Genomic DNA, 16,860 nt, shown 5'->3' on the forward strand with positions numbered 1-16,860 from the left:
TTTTAATTTTACTGTAAATTTATGCACGATTTTAATAGTAGAAATGACCAAACATGAGCATCGCATGTTGAGTTAATATGTCAACTTGATAAGTTCTATAGCCATCATATTTGCGAGTTTTTTTTATTAATAATAAAAATATACATATATAAAAATTAATTAATCAATTAATTAATTGTAAATGATGATTGTGGCCAAACATGAACAAAGCACCTCGAGTTAATATGTCCATACAACTATAAATCTCACAAAAGTAATAGGCAATTAACAAAAATTCTGCAAATGCGATCATAATAACACTACTATACTTTAAATAATTTTTTAAAAAATATGACACAATTAATTAGACAACTGTATAAAATTTCAGGGTGTTAAAATTATAAAAGTGCCTTCTACTTTTAAAATCGTGTATAAAATGCTAGTAAAATTTAAAAATTTATTGACAAAACTTATCAAGTTATCCTTAAATCTGTATTAGCATTTTAAAATAGATGGATTGTAAAATGTCAAATTTGACTTTACTATTTAGTATTAAATTAAAAGTTATAATTATTATTTTAAATTATAAAAATACCCTTTATAATAATATTATTTAATGTTAGATGGGTTGTGTTATTTTACGATGACCAATTTTTTGTCCCTAATATTATTTTTAAAATTTTAAAATAATAATTTTACATTTAATTAAATATTAAATTGTAAATTCTACAACTCCTTTAGTCATGAATTTGGTAGTAATTTGATAAATTTTATTAGTTTTAGAAAGTTTTTTAATTTTACTGTAAATTTATGCACGATTTTAATAGTAGAAATGACCAAACATGAGCACCGCATGTTGAGTTAATATGTCAATTTGGGTGGATACAATTATAAATTTCAAGAAGGTAGCTAGGGCAATTAACGAAAATTCCGTAGACGCCATCATAATATACTTATCTCCGTACGACTGTTTGGACCGAAGACGGGTTATCTGATATATACAAGCTATAGCCATCTAATGTCTATAGCTTGAAGAAATCAAAGATCATCACAAATTCGTGCAAACAAAGAGGTATTCATCTAATTTCTGTGTGTATCATTCCTCTGCAAGTTATTTTTTTGTATCGTCTTGGTTAGAGGTAACCCTCGAGGGAGGGAACGGTATACGCAGAAACCCTAATTTGAAAGCAAGAGCACGATCATGGCCTCCCGATAGGGTTTACAAACTGCATCCCATGATGAATATTTATTTTTACCCAATTCGTCAATTAATTGATGAAATTATATAAAAAAAAAAAGGCTCTCAATTCAATTTGTACGGTAGGTGGTGCTATTTCAATCTTTTCTATTATGTTCTTAATTCTTATGTGTGCGTATGCATATGACGACTTATGCAGTATGCTTTAATGCCTGTATTTAATTCTTTACCAAAAACCAGAATAGTTATAGAATTTGTGCTCAATGCTGCAAATAAATAGTAAAAATCTAACCTTCAACAAAAAAATAGCTCCTCCAGAGTTCCCAAACTTAACATGTGGTTGGGAATTCTTCAAGCTCTAGCAGATGGGACAAAATTTATTTTTAAAGAGAAGCTTCTTCCATCTGGAGGACAGACTCCTCTTATTCAGTGTCGGACCATCCAGAGCAGTTATATTAAATTTACTATGTTGTTCGATTATTCCTCTTGGGTAATCTATTTGTTCTAGCCGATCTTAGGACCGTGTTTATATTTATTTATATGGATTGCCATTTCAAGTACGGCTCCTATTGAACTTCTTATGTCAAACATATAGGCCATGGTTCTTTCGCATCTCATTAGAATCACTATTTGGTATCAATGTGATTATTTCAAAATTCGGGCAAATGAGTTTGGCATGTTTGGCAGAGAAAAAAGTAATTTTTATTTTTATTTTCCTAGTTGGTACTCCACACCCACCTCCAAGGAATTGTTTGCATCCAAGAGGAGTTGGATGCTTCGTGAGGCACCAGGGCCAAGTGACTTACCCACTTGACCCAACCCCTTGGGGTTAAAAAAGGCAAATTTTATTGTGTCACTAATAATTGATATTCTTCTAGCTAGAAACTTGTTTTTGTTATGGTTTTTCTTTAAGCATTCATTTGCATGAATCCAGATTCCAGATGCAATCATATATACACACGTTAAATGTTTTGAATAGAATTTGGTTTTTATTGGATGTGAATTGTTACTGTTTATTCACTTTGTTCTTTGCAGTGTAATATCTAGTTGATTTCAGTTGTTGGCTGCATGTGGTATAATTTATGGCAATACCCGAGGGAAAAGTTTCATATTCTTCACTTTCTAATATAGATAAGGAGAACAGCAAATTCCACTATATTGACGACTACAGTGATTCTGTCTGGGCCATGCCAGAAGGTCGGACTCCCTACCCCTCGGCCTCGCGAGAAGATTATACATATGATTTTCCCCTAGAATCTGAAGACTTTGTTGATGGAGAATATGATTCTGGTGAAGATCATTCTAGTTCTAGGCAGCGGAATATATCTCCAGAGGTGAACCTGAAAAATGTATTGAGTGGTTTAGTTGCAATTGTCACTGGACGTAATAAAGATTCAAGTTTAAGTGGAGGTCAGCACTTTTCCAGTTCAGATGTTTCGTTTCTTGGCTCTGCCAAGAATGGAGATACTGTCTTGCACTCTTCGGTCTACATACCAAGTGCTCCCCCACTTTTTGAACTAAATGGGATTAACTATAGTGCTTGCAAAGAAGTGTTGGAAGCTGATCCTCCAGAGTGGCTTCCAGACAGTTCCACTACAGTTTGCATGCAGTGCACTGCTCCTTTCACTGCCCTTACTCGTGGGAGACATCATTGTCGGTTTTGTGGAGGAATCTTTTGTAGGGCGTGCTCGAAGGGAAGGTGCTTGCTACCTATTAAGTTCAGGGAGAGGAATCCGCAGAGGGTGTGCGACACTTGTTATGATAGACTCGACCCATTACAAGGTGTACTTATCAATACCATCAGCAATTCTGTGCAGGCTGCAAAGCATGATGTGATGGATTGGACATGCATGAGAGGGTGGCTGAATCTTCCAGTGGGTTTGTCAATGGAACATGAGATATATAAATCATCTAATACACTGAGGAGTTACTGTCAGGTATTGTTCGCATTCTTGGTGAAGATCTCTTTTTACAAGTAATTCTTTGCGTTCCTCTGAAACAAATATCAGCTTTCTGCCTTTTCATATAATTGGACTTTCTGTGATTAAAGGATTGATGTCTAACCATCTATTTAGCATTGAAGTTGTTCGGTCTTTACCTCAAACACAAACACAAACACAATTTATATGTACACAACTGACCTGCCAGAAATGACAATTTTAAGGTTGAAAGTTTTTTGTAAGAGAGAACTTGCAGATAATTCAAAAGCTCTGTTACATGGACTCTTCAAACGTAGTGAAGTTCCCGTGTCGGAAACACATCCCTTGGACATGGGTATGGGAGTCTGGATAAAATGAAATGTATATATATTCTAAGTGCAGATTTTTTTTTGTTGAAATAAATAGGTTGCCAGGTTGAATCCTGAGAAGTCTATACCTGCAGCAGTTTTGAAAGGAGCAAAAGGTTTAGCAATTTTAACAGTTGCTAAAGCTGGGATGTTAGTTGCATACAAGATTGGCACTGGTTTGGTAGTTGCTCGAAGGTCAGATGGATCATGGTCTGCACCATCTGCTATAGTTTCTGTTGGTTTGGGATGGGGTGCGCAGGTAAACTTATAATCGGTTTAAAGATTTTGATATCCATGTAGTTTCTGTTGGTTTTATTTTTTCCTACATGAATTTTCATTTCGTCAAAGTACGGAAAATATCTGTAAGTCTGCATCCATTGTGCTCTCTTTCCATATCTTCCCTGAAGTCATACATCACTTTTAATTGCACTCACACTTTAACTGTTTTACAATATTTATGCCTTTCAAAGATGCATGGAAGAATGTCTTTATTTTGTCAATATGATGTAGGTGCTATTCTTTCCATCTGCACTTGTGCTATTCTTTCCATCTGCACTTGTGTGTTTATTCTTTGTGTCTTATTTACAGTTTGTGGGATGTTCTTTTTCAAGGATCCATGATATATCAACCTTCTATATACAATTGGTTGATTTAATCTCCATATAGATTAAATTTTTAGTACTCACTGATTGGAAGAAGTTCCATATATATGTATTGGTAACAAGTGATTATTCTATTTGCTTGAAATTCCTGGTAAAAAAAAGTGATTATTCTTCTGTTGCCCTCTTGTTGCATAGGTTGGCGGTGAGCTCATGGACTTCATAATTGTGCTCCACGATTCTAAAGCTGTGAAAACATTTTGTAGTCGCATGCATTTTTCTCTTGGGGCTGGTTGCAGTGCTGCTGCAGGACCTGTTGGGAGAGTGTTGGAAGCAGATCTTCGAGCTGGAGAGAAAGGTTCCGGCATGTGCTATACTTACAGTTGTAGCAAAGGTATTGTATCCTAGATGATACTTCTTCTGCCCTATTTCAGAACTGTAGTTTTATGAATTATTAGGATTTCTATCCTGTGATAAAATCTATTAGATTTGACCATTTAATCAAACAATGAATGTGAGCATTGTATTTATGTATGGTACCAACTGCATAGCCCCTATTTTTGGGATAAAAGATACCTATGGACATCTTCACAAGAGTTTTAATGATTTTTCGAAAATGCAACTCAACAAAGGGTATTTAGAACTATTTGAGGTCAGCTACATGCATCTTGTTTCACTATTCTATTTTATCCAAGGGGTATAACCTCAGTCAAACCTCAGTGCTATTATATTTTGCCTAGCTATCTCATTTATTTTAGTTTGGTAAAATTTTCTTTTCTATATTTTGAAGTGAATTGTTGGTAAATTGAGGATGTATTGCCAGGTAACTAAGAGGATTTACTTCCGAACAGAATCCCACTTTTCTCTCCATGCTAGAAGTGTTTCTGAAACATATATATGTGTGTGTGTGTGTTTGTATGTATATATTTGGATTATCCGTGGAGAACATAGTTTAGGATTTTTGCCTGATATATAAATACTAAGGTGTTTCGGGTAACTTAAAAGGGATTGGGTTTCTTACAGAACCCTTCCTTTTTTTTCCCAAGTTAGATGTGTTTTCGGGGAAAAAAAAATGTTTTGTAATCTGTGTAGACGGCATAGTTTAAGATATTATGCTTAACGACTTGTGTTTGTGTTGTTATAAATACTTAGGTGCATTTTTGGGAGTCTCTCTGGAAGGGAACATTGTTGCAACAAGGATGGACACTAATCTACGCTTCTATGGCGATCCTTATCTGACCACGGCGGACATCCTTATTGGGACCGTAGACAGGCCAAACGCTGCTGAGCCTTTGTATGTTGCCCTTCATGAACTGTATTCCAAACTTCAGTATTAGTTCCCTCTTCACGTCAATATGCAACACTGGTGAAGTCACTCCCTTTCTATATGAATCTCTGAATTCTCTAGATGGTGTAAATATCCCAGTTGGTACAGAATCTCAATCGTGGATTTACAATTGTACAATACATTATTCAAGGTGTTTGAAACCACATGGCTTTGCACTTGGACAACGAAGTCCATTCTTAAAGTTATTGCCCGCCAGTCTATTCTAAAATGGATTCGCCCAGTGGGACTTGCTACATGTTTATAACTTTATACATAATAGGACTTTGGTTGTGATATTTATCAATATTAATGTGTATATTTTCATTAATTTTATGACTTTTTAGTTCTGCCTCTAAAAGCGACCTTACACCCAATTATTTTTTATTGTTATTTTTTTTGTTTCCCCTCTTTATACTCCTTTATGTCATTATGTGGCTTTTTTCCATGAATTGTTGCGGGGGTGACTTTGATAAAGATTAAGGACTAAGATGACTAATGGAAATTACCTTAATGGGGTGTTTTTCTTATTATTATCATCTCTCTTTTTTTTTTCTTTTTACTTTTTTTGGATAAGTGACGCTTTTTCTTAGGCTACGTGGGAACGAAAAGAAATGATAACATTAGTTATGAGGGAAAAGAAAAAAAAGAGAAGGGAAAGGAGGATAATTTTAACCCCTTATAGTGTTTGGTTGATTAATGAAGAAAAAGAAAGGAAAAAATAATAATCATGTTTGGAAAAAGAAAAGAAAAAAAAAAATAATAAATTTTAATAAATTTATAGATTTAACCATATAATTTATATGATGGGCCACAAGGAATTTTTTTTTATTTTTTGGGCAAATTATTTCAGCCTACAAGAATCAGAAGTTCAAAACCCATATATTTCAGTTCATATATCTGTCTGCAAGAATCAGAAGTTCAAAACCCAAATCGGCATATCAGTTCATATATCTGTTTGCAAGAATCGTTCATATATCTGTTTGCAAGAATCAGAAGTTCAAAACCTATATCGGCATATCATTTCAAATTGCTCAAAATATCAAAACCCAGTTTGGGTTTGCCATTCACAAGCTTTAGCTGTTGGCCCGCTGTCTCTCAACTCTCAAGCTTGCCCCCCTCTCTCTGTAATTGCTAACTTTGTATGTATGGGTTTTGTTTTAAATTTTTTCTAAATCAACTTATCAAGGTCTCTAATTCTTGTTTTGCAAACCAAAATCAAGTTTTGTGTAAGGGTAAATTTGGTATAAAAAATAATACATCAAGTCTCTTCTTTTCTTTTCATCCATTTTTTCCTTGTTTTTAAGAAGATAAGAAAGTTACCATATAAATTTTATGTTATCCTTCCAAAATTATTCTTTTCTTTTTTTTTTCTATCCCTTCCTTGTAATCATTTTTGCCGAACATAATTTTTTAATCACCTTATCCATTGGGTCAATTTGACACAGAGAGTTGAAAGTTGATACTACGCACACATGTAACATGTAGTCTAAGCTCATAGAAGTGGACACGTGTTTAGATCAGTGTGGTTATAAGAGAGTGACGTGTGTTCCATTGTCCTCTTGTCGTATCTATGTATGTAACTGACAAATGCTAGAAAAAAACTATACTTTTATTTATTTATTTTTAATATTTTTATTTTTATTTTTGTTTTATAAGATTAAAGTCCCTCTTTTTAGGTGCCAACTCCAATAAGTAGTGTGCAGAGTCTTGTAGTCCCTCTTAATAAATGACGCATCATTCGATAAAAATCTTTGTTACGAGAATTATTTTTGTGGACTGCTCATTGCAGTGGCAGCCCGCCACTGTCCTATTTGTGATTGGTTATAAAAATAGTTATAATCAATATATTTTTGATTTTATTCTCTCTCTTCCTGTGTATTTGTATATATATATATATATATATATATATATATATTTTCAAAACCAATAATTTATTTTATGTTATCATCAATAATTATCCATCACTCATCAAATCATCTTATCTATAAAATATGACTATCTCGTGACTATTACACTTATCTCTTGTCATTACTAATAATAAAAACTGAATTATATAAATTTACTTCAACTAAAATTCAATAAGTGTGATTATCTCCATCACCACTATAGTTTTCTCTCCTACATCTTTACTAAACTATTCACTTTTATCTTTTACAAATAAACTAAACTCAATTATACAATTTTACTTCAAAAATTCAATTCTATAATTTACTTCAATTAAAATTTACAGTCTTAAAAATTCACATCTAAAGTATAAATAAATAATATTTAACATGCACACAATCCATCCACGGTTATTAAAAAAAAAAAAAAAAAATTGAAAAAAGAAAAACAATGAAAAAGGAAAGAATGAATCCATTTAAAGACAATTCCAAAAAAAAAAAAACAAGGAAAGGAAATAATGTATTGACAAAAGTTAGCTATATATAATATATATTATATATATATAGACAGGTATTGGAAGGAGAAGAGAGAATAATAGTTAACAAACAAAAAAGGGTAATTTCGTCTTACAAAATTAGATTTTAATGCTCCATAAAAATAAGATCAATGTATTAATTATAGTTGATTTTTTAACTAATTACAAGTGCGACTGCGGTGACTGCAATTAGCAGTCCTCATTATTTTAAGAAGAGTAAAGTGCAAAAAACTATGTCTAAATTTGCAAATAACCTCCAGAACTATGTTTTGTATATAAAATCTCCTAAATTATCACATTTAGTTGTGAAATGCCCCATTGTCATACCTATTTTTCATTAAATGACCATAATACTCTTTCTTATTGAATTACACTTATATATATATATTTTTGTTAAAATAAATTATGAAAAAAATTCATACTAATTTGATGAAATATTCTCATTAAATTTGCATAAGCTTGCTTTTAATTTTTTAAATAGAAAATTTTGAAACAATTTAAGTAATTTCTTAATTTTCATGAATATATTGCATTAAAAAGAAGATATTTTTTGTTTAAGTAATTTATTAATTTTTCATGAATATTGTTTGAAAAAGAAGATATTTTTTAATACTATTTTTTTTTTAAAGTGAGTATAATAAGTTTTATTATAATAAATTAATCATTTTAGAAAATGATAACTACAAATTTATTTATTTTTTCTATTTTTATAATCAATGGTATAATTAATATTTAAATAAGAAAAAAATATAATAAAAAATAATATAATAAAAAATGACAAATTTAATAACAAAGAATAAAATATTTTTTTGTGATGAATTTATCCTTAATTATAAGAAATTAATAATTTAAAGGAACAATCTTTTATTCAGAAGATTAATTCCAAAAAGTCAATAATTCAGAAAGTTTTTTTTTACACTTCATCCTTTCTGGAACGTGGGATGGTAAATAGTTAACTATGCAGCCGATACATGACAAAGACCAAAGTCTTTTACCTACAATAATAACTTATGTGACTTACAGGTGTCCCAAAAAAATAAAAAAATAAATAATAATAATGACTTACTGATGGGAAAGACTACACATATAAATTATAATATCAATTAATTTCCTATTAACCCACAAATAGGAATCTGAGATATATATATATATATATATATATATATATATATATATATATATATATATGGGGAATGTGAGATAAGGATGGAGATGAACAATACTTAAATCCTGGGATTTATAACATCGTGTAAATCAATAATAAATGGACACGTTTTATTTTAAATACCAAATTATTGATAGTAATAAAATCACAACCTTTGATTTGGTAAGTGAATATTTATCCTACCATATTTGATTTGGCAATTAAAGATTACATGTTTATTTATTATGGGTCCACATTAACAGTGAGTATGTTGTAAATTCTCACTAGTAAGGATCTAATATTAACACCTTCTATTATTTTTATGAGGTTTTAAATAGCCCATCTCAGAAGAAATTGTGTGTAAAAAATAAATCAGTTAATACTGTACCCATGACTTAAACATTATGTTGTAAATTTTCACTAGTAAGGATCTAATGTTAACCTCTTCTATTATTTTTACGGAGATTTTAATGAGCCTACCTTAGAAGAATTTGTGTGTAAAAAATAGATCAATTAATGCTACACCCATGACTTAAACATGAAACCTCAAATATAAATCCCAAGTACACTATCAAACTTAGCTACAATATTTTCGGGCTCGGGTTGGGCTTCAAGCTTCATCCATATTAACCCAAGCCTAGTCTGAATTGAATTCGGGCTCAAAATATATAGCTTAAGCCCAAACCGAAATTAGAAAAACATTGCTCAAGCTCACAAAATTTTTGACCGGGCTCGGGTTATTTCGGGTTAGGCCCACCCGAATTGCAGTCCTAATTTTAATATATAAAGGAAAAAAAAAATTGGGGCCCATAAAAAAATAAGGTGAGAAATGAGAATGGATTGAAAATTTTTGGGCCATTATTAAATATCTCTATTTGTTGAAATTTAATAATAATAAAAAATTAGGAAGTTATAATATATACAGAAATAAAAAAAATTGTAAAGAAGAGAAATGAGAATGGATTGACACAGTATTAAATCACTGTATTAGTTGAGGTTTAATAATAGTAACAAATTTAGAAAGGTAAATAATATATAAAGAAATAAAAAATTTTGAGACCTTCTTATTGAGTAGGCCTTAAACGACGGCCTAACTCGTCTAAAACTCTAGTCGACTCTAAATTATGATGAAATAGGGTGTGGGTGGCTGCAGTGAAGGTGGAGGGTGCCGTCGTCTAAGAAGACGTGAGGAGAGCTGTGGCTGTAAAACACTGATTGTTAAATTGTTGTATTATCAATCCCAAGCCAAGCAAACTGAGAAAAAAAATTAACAATAATATGTTGTAGGGGGAGATGTCACGAGTTATTTATTTGAGTTGGGGTTTGAAGTTTTTTAATTTCTTTTTCATTTGAACCTAAAGTATAGTGACTAGGTTTTTATTCTACGTGTCTAAATTATTGTACGTTTTTATAATGGTCATTGAATATCTAGCTTTAAGTGTGTTTTTTTTTTTTTGGTAATCTTTTATTATAATTATTTAGCGTTTTAAATGAAAAAAATAGAGGGTCAGTTTGGCCCATTAAATGACTTATGCAGGTTAAAATGGTAATTTTATTATATAAAAAAGAAGAAGTCAATGCCTCACCCCAAAAAGTACTACTAGTACCTATTAGGAATTTTCGTAACCCTAATTCACATAACCTTAACCCCTAAGTTTCCCATCGGGAGATGCTGTGGAAGTTTCCTTGTGAGAATAGATGACTCCCAAAATAAAATGACGACTAATCGGAAGCTGAGTCTACATTTCCAGAATTCAATAGGCCAAAAAAAAAAAAAAAACACACACAGGCGTAGGGATGGAGATGAGACGGACAACAGGATTCGCAAGCGATGACACGACGCAGAAGCCGATCACGAACACGACACAGAAGCCGAGCACGAGCACGAGCACGAGCACGAGCACGAGCACGATCCTACCCGATATAAAACCAACCATGAACTCCGTGACTCCAAAATTTCCAACAATAAACATCTTTGACGAGGATGACGATCTATCACAGTTATCTGATCACAACCGGTACTCTGATGAAGAAAGTGACCTCCAGCTCGCAATCATGGCCTCTCTCTCAACCCCAATACCCAATACCTCGATCATCGAAGACCCAATTGACGGCGACGAAGACCCCTCTCTGAAAAATAAGCTGTTTACCGAAACAGGGGAGTCTTGGAATTCTAAATCATCTTCTTCTGATAAAATTCATACTGCAACCTTTATGTGTGAAATTTGTGTTGAGCCAAAGTCATGCTATGAGGCTTTTCTCATAATGGGTTGTGCACATTCTTTCTGTTCTGATTGTGTGATCAAATATGTGGCTTCAAAGCTACAAGAAAGCATTCCGCAGATTGGATGCCCTGTTTCGCGCTGTATAGGGCTTTTGGAACCAGAGTATTGCCGAACCATTTTGCCACCGGAGCTGTTTGATAGCTGGGGAAAATCTTTCTGCGAGGCGGTCATTCCCGGATCGGAGAAATTATACTGTCCCCACACCGATTGCTCCGCGCTTTTGATTGATGATGACAGAGAAGGCGGAAGGGTTAGTAGCCAGGTACAGTGTCCCAATTGCAGCAGGTGGTTTTGTGCAGATTGTAAGGTGTCTTGGCATTGGAATATGGAATGCGCGGATTTTCAGAGAATGGACGAGGATGAGAGAGAGGAGGATGGTATTATGTTTAAGCAGCTTGCTGAGGAGAAGAGGTGGAGTCGGTGTCCTAATTGCAGATTCTATGTTGAGAAAACCCTAGGCTGTAACAATGTGTACTGCAGGTTAGTTTGTTCATCTACTCTGTTTTTTTTTTTTTCAATTTCATATACCTTTCTATAAAATTAAATTTAAAAAATAAAATAAAATATCGGTAACGATTTTTGTTTGGTGAATTTCTAATAGGAAAATGCTTCAGGAATTTTAATTTGTGATTTTATCCTGAAACAAAGAAAGGAAAAAATAGCCAAACTTATAATTATGGAATCCAAACCCTAATATAACTTAATAACTTGAATTCAACGTTTGGGAGACTCTTAATTCACTTACAAGATTTTTAATTTGAGATGTGCAAGGAAAAAATTTACTTATCAAAAAAAAAAAAAAATGTGCAAGGAAAAAATTTAAAGATTGTATAACAAATTGTATTTCTCCAACCTTTGTTATTCTATTCTTAGGCTAGTTTTTCTCTCTTAGTATTCTCTTTCCAAAAGTATAAAGATCCATAGCCCTCTACCATTGCATGTCTACATTGAAGCTATCAAAGTACCTCTACAATGCATCAGGCAATTGTCCACTAAATTTGCTTGAGGAACTTTCCGTAATCCTAAACTCTAACTATGCAAAAGAGATACAAATATAATCTTAATTTTGAAGTTATTATACTACAAATTATAGTTTCATACCAACACATAAGAATTATTTACGTATTCTTCTCTCCATGGTTAATTATATACGTGCTTCCATATATATATATATATAAGACACACACACACACCGTATTTAAGCAAAAATCTAAAATTATATGGTTGACAGCTTCCCAAAAGGAAATCTAAGACGATTCAAGAAAAAGAAAATTCTTTTCCAAACGAAAGAGTGAGGGTTTATCTCTCTGGAAAGCTAATTATGTCACGGTCTCATTTCGTGATTTCCTTTTGGCTTCCTCTATGTTCTTCACTCTCTACTGCTCCATTCATGGGCCCGGCTCCATCCATTGTAATACTACTATCTCTCACTCTCTCGTTTTCTCACTATTTTTATTATTATTATTATTATTTTTTAAAAATCTTATTGTGGATTCTTGTTGTAAAGTTGATAATTCATTAATTATTATGATTGGAAAAATTTTCGTCACCGAGTTTAATGAATGAAAAATAATATTGCTCTAGGACGGCATATACGGTCCCATATCCATGTCCATATTTCTTAGATGATAATAAACTATATCACTATCGTTTGGTGGCTCTCTAGTATTCGTTCAAATGTAATAAGCACAAATATTATTAACTAAAATTAAGTTTTAATACATATTCGTCATTTTTATTTTAAAATGAATTATCTTCATTTTCTTTTAATCCTATGACACCCACTCAAAAGAATTTCTATTTCTGGGGTTACTGGAAGGAGGAGGAGGAGGAGGAGGAGGAGGAGGATTTCACCATTCTTTCCCATTACATATCCAAGGAATTTGGGAAAAATGCATGCATAAGAACAAAATGTTGAGGAGAGTCCTTCCCCTCCTTTTTTTCTTCCACTTTGGAAAGAATGAATCCTGTAGCTCTGGAGGAAAACACCCCCCTCCTCTTCTTTCCTACCAAACAATCAAAACTCCATCCCTTTTCCTCCCTTCCCCTCCTTTCTTTCCCACTCTGTCCTCCTCCTGCCAAACAGAACATTAGTATCTAATTGAGCCCGTTGGCAAGCATGATCACAACTCTTTATCTAAGTACTAACTGTTGATATACCTGGAATGATTTTCATTGTTTATATTCATCTTTTTACCATATTTATTCATTTATTCCTCTTGTATTTGATTTTGCAGATGTGGACGGCGTTTCTGTTACGGGTGTGGAGAACACACGTGCAAGTGTAGTGTGGATGGCGATTCTGTTAGGGGTGGTCCTCATAATGCTAATGTGTAGAGAGAGAGAGTAGTGCACAATGTTTGTAGCTGTGACGCTTTGCAAACGATTGCAATTAATAATTTATCATTTTGTGTGAGAAAAATAATAAATACTTGAAATGCTTTTATTTCTCTTCTGATTGAAAGACTTAATAAATACTTGAAATGCATTTATTTCTCTTCTGATCAAAAGACTTACTTCGTGCAAATGTAATGCACGATGTTCCTGCCATCATATGATTAGTGTCGACACTTTTCTTTCGTGATCATTCAAGTATTCAAATTACAATTTCACATTACAATTTCACACAATCTAAAATGTCAGGTATATAGTACTGATAATTATCATAAGTGATATATATATATATAATTATTAAAAATATCAAGATAATTAATAAAAAAATTAATAAAGTTGAATATTTTGTTTTAATTTTGACTCCAAATATGGACGTAAACTCCATATGCATGTGTGGGAGTGCACAAAAAACATGTATATTAGAATGAGTGATTGTAAAAATAAATAATACCTATGCGGCTAACACATGACAAAGACCAAAATTACTTATGCGACTTACAGATGGGAAAGACTACAAATACACAAAAATATAATGTTAATTAATTTCTTATTAACCCACAAATAAGAGTTCGGAAAAGGTAAAATATAATAATAAGTGAGGATAATTTTGAAAGAATGAGAAAAAAAGTGTGAAAAAGTGAAGAAATAGTGGAAGTACATTGGATTGTTACATGGTTCAATTCAATCAAATAATTAGACAGAGGGATGCTTTAAATTTAATTTGTTTTTATGGAACATATCAAATAAAGGAAAAAAAAAAAAAAGAAGGAAAAAAAGGGAGGTTATAACAAATACAGGAGGCCTGCAAAATTGCTTAGGTAAAGTAAAGGATTAAAAAATTCTGAAGGATTATGGGTTGAGGTTGAAAGACAGGTTGGCAATATTGTGGAGAGTTATTTTAAAGATTTATATCGTTCAGACCAGAATACCATTTTTGACAACTTTATTCACTTCACCTCTTAATGAGAGTGGGCACCGAAGAGGAACTCAAGGAGGCATTATTTGCTATGGATCCGTTGAAGGCCCCGGTTCCAGATGGGTTTTTTTTTTTTTTTTTCCAATGTTATTGGGACATGTTTAAAGTTGATATTTTGAGAGATTTTAATGATTTTTTAAGCTCAGGTAATCTCCTAAAGTGTTTGAATCATACTATTATTGCTCTTGTCCCTAAAGTGAAAAGTCCCAACAAAAATTATGCAATTTAGGCCTATGGCTCTTTGCAATGTGGTCTACAAAATTTTCTCAAAAGCCTTGGTGAACAGGTTGAAGCCCTTGCTTGAGAAGATCATCGATGAGCATCAATCTGCTTTTGTGCCGAATAGGCTTATATTTGACAGCATTTTGATTGTGCATGAGGTTATTCCCTTCTTGAAGAATAAAAAGTGGGGAAAGGATTAATTTGTTGCTTTAAAATTGGATATTCCCAAAGCTTATGATAGATTTGAATGGAGTTATCTCCTAGCAATGATGAACCAGATGGGATTCTTAGAGGAATGGGTGCAGAGGATTAAAACATGTCTCTCTACAGTGAGTTATTCAGTGGTGTTGAATGGTCGTATTCCTCGTGGGATGATTTATCCTTACAGGGGATTGAGACAAGGGACCTCTTTATCCCCTTATCTTTTCCTCTTTATGTGCTCAGAGTCTCTCTAATATTTTGCATTTCAACTTGGCCCACAGATTTTTTTCAGGAGTACAAATTTGTCATCGAGCTCCCAAAATTTCTTATCTATTTTTTGCAGATGATTGTATGCTCTTTTGCAATAAAGATTGTGAAGAAGTTGAGAGGTTAGCTACTATTTTGAAAGATTATGAGTTATCTTTGTGGGAATCACTCATTAGACGCTGATGTGGCATGTTGACAAGTCAATACAATCCTAGCCAAATCCTCCGTGGCAATTTAAAAAGTCAAAAGCTTCGAAAGAACAAATCTCGAGCACTCTAAGCCCTGGCATCGCTCCAGGCCCTCAAGCCTCGAAAGATCAAATCTCAAGCACTCTAAGCCCTGGCATCGCTCCAGGCCCTTAAGCCTCGAAAGATCAAATCTCGAGCACGCTAAGCCCTAGAATCGCTCCAGGTCCTCAAGCCTCGAAAGATTAAATCTCGAGCACCCTAAGCCCTGGCATCTGTCCAGGCCCTTAAGCCTCGAAAGATCAAATCTCAAGCACGCTAAGCCCTGGCATCGCTCCAGGCCCTCAAGCCTCGAAAGATCTAATCTCGAGCACCTTGAGGCCTGGCATTACTTCAGGCCCATCAAGCCTCAAAAGATCAAACTTCGAGCACTCTAAGCCCTGGCATCGCTCCAGGCCCAATAAACCTCGAAAAGCTAATCCTCGAGCATCCCAAGCCCTGGCACCACACCAGGCCCATCAAGCCTTGAGAGACCGACTCTCTAATGTCTCGAACCCTGGTGTTAAGCCAGACGATGCTGTTTTGAAAGATTGGAACTCCTTAGCAAGAGATGAAGGTAGGATCTTCATGTTATAGGAATCCATATTTGGGAAACTTAGGAGGATCTTGGATTGGTGGATGAGAAGTCAAGAGGTGCCTTCGCTCTCGACAAGGCCCAATTAACAAGATGATGGGATTATGCACGTCGTGATAGCAAACCGCCAAAGGTGATAGCTTTTTGCGCACTTGTTACAAAAGGGAATTTATTGGCCTACTATGGAGCGCGATGTCAAGTCTCATGTATCAAAATGCCGACCTTGTCAATATTATCATCATCAGATCCATACGCCGGCTACACCCCTCCATCCTATAGAAGTCCCTTGGCCATTTCACATATGGGGGCTAGATCTTATTGGGCTTATCCATCCACCGGTGCGAGGTCATATGTGGATTCTCGTTGCAACAGAGTACTTCACTAAATGGATTGAGGCGGTCCCCCTCAAGCACGCCACTTGTGGGGCCATCGCGGCTTTCATACAAGAGAATATCATTTGCCGTTTCGGAATCCCTCAATACCTTTTCACTGACAATGGTACTCCTTTCGTTAATTATAAAGTCAAGTGATTGCTCAGGCGGTACAATGTCCAGCCTAAGCGTTTCTCGCCATATTACCTGCAGGGTAATGGCCAAGCAGAGGCTTTAAACAAGAATCTCATTCGAATCTTAACTCGAACGCTCGAAGAAAAGCCTAGAACATGGGTAGAGCAATTGCCTCTAGCACTCTGGGCTTATCGCACTTCCGCTAAACGCTCTATCGGTCAAACTCCATTCTTTCTT

At 33.9% G+C, this 16,860-nt stretch overlaps 2 protein-coding genes across 3 annotated transcripts; both read left to right on the forward strand.

Annotated features, from left to right (window-relative positions):
• The first annotated feature begins 894 nt into the window (after window positions 1–894).
• Window positions 895–5,718, forward strand: LOC132276041 (uncharacterized). 2 transcript variants are annotated; one of them, XM_059777292.1, is made up of 5 exons: window positions 895–1,051; window positions 2,213–3,114; window positions 3,523–3,723; window positions 4,262–4,457; window positions 5,216–5,718. In XM_059777292.1, the coding sequence occupies exons 2-5, from the start codon at window positions 2,260–2,262 to the stop codon at window positions 5,398–5,400; spliced, it is 1,437 nt and encodes a 478-aa protein (XP_059633275.1). In that variant the 5' UTR covers window positions 895–1,051; window positions 2,213–2,259; the 3' UTR covers window positions 5,401–5,718. The 2 variants fall into 2 exon arrangements, with proteins under 2 accessions (XP_059633275.1, XP_059633276.1); XM_059777293.1 differs by having other exon boundaries at window positions 905–1,051; window positions 2,309–3,114.
• Window positions 5,719–10,570: 4,852 nt separating this feature from the next.
• LOC132276042 (E3 ubiquitin-protein ligase RSL1-like) lies at window positions 10,571–13,732 on the forward strand. The gene is made up of 2 exons (XM_059777294.1): window positions 10,571–11,718; window positions 13,476–13,732. The coding sequence occupies exons 1-2, from the start codon at window positions 10,751–10,753 to the stop codon at window positions 13,573–13,575; spliced, it is 1,068 nt and encodes a 355-aa protein (XP_059633277.1). The 5' UTR covers window positions 10,571–10,750; the 3' UTR covers window positions 13,576–13,732.
• Window positions 13,733–16,860: the final 3,128 nt, after the last annotated feature.

Source organism: Cornus florida, unplaced genomic scaffold, assembly GCF_030987335.1.
Source record: "Cornus florida cultivar Cherokee Brave unplaced genomic scaffold, ASM3098733v1 CherokeeBrave_3.0.0_Hap2_Chr10, whole genome shotgun sequence".
NCBI lineage: Eukaryota > Viridiplantae > Streptophyta > Magnoliopsida > Cornales > Cornaceae > Cornus > Cornus florida.

What these genes read in the sequence shown, in the direction of transcription:
- LOC132276041 (XM_059777292.1), top strand. Translation starts at nt 2,260, where the DNA reads ATGGCAATACCCGAGGGAAAAGTTTCATATTCTTCACTTTCTAATATA. An exon ending in CACTGAGGAGTTACTGTCAG is followed by an intron (nt 3,115 to 3,522) that starts GTATTGTTCGCA and finishes TGAAATAAATAG; the next exon opens with GTTGCCAGGTTGAATCCTGA. An exon ending in GTTTGGGATGGGGTGCGCAG is followed by an intron (nt 3,724 to 4,261) that starts GTAAACTTATAA and finishes CTTGTTGCATAG; the next exon opens with GTTGGCGGTGAGCTCATGGA.
- LOC132276042 (XM_059777294.1), top strand. Translation starts at nt 10,751, where the DNA reads ATGGAGATGAGACGGACAACAGGATTCGCAAGCGATGACACGACGCAG. An exon ending in TGTAACAATGTGTACTGCAG is followed by an intron (nt 11,719 to 13,475) that starts GTTAGTTTGTTC and finishes TTGATTTTGCAG; the next exon opens with ATGTGGACGGCGTTTCTGTT.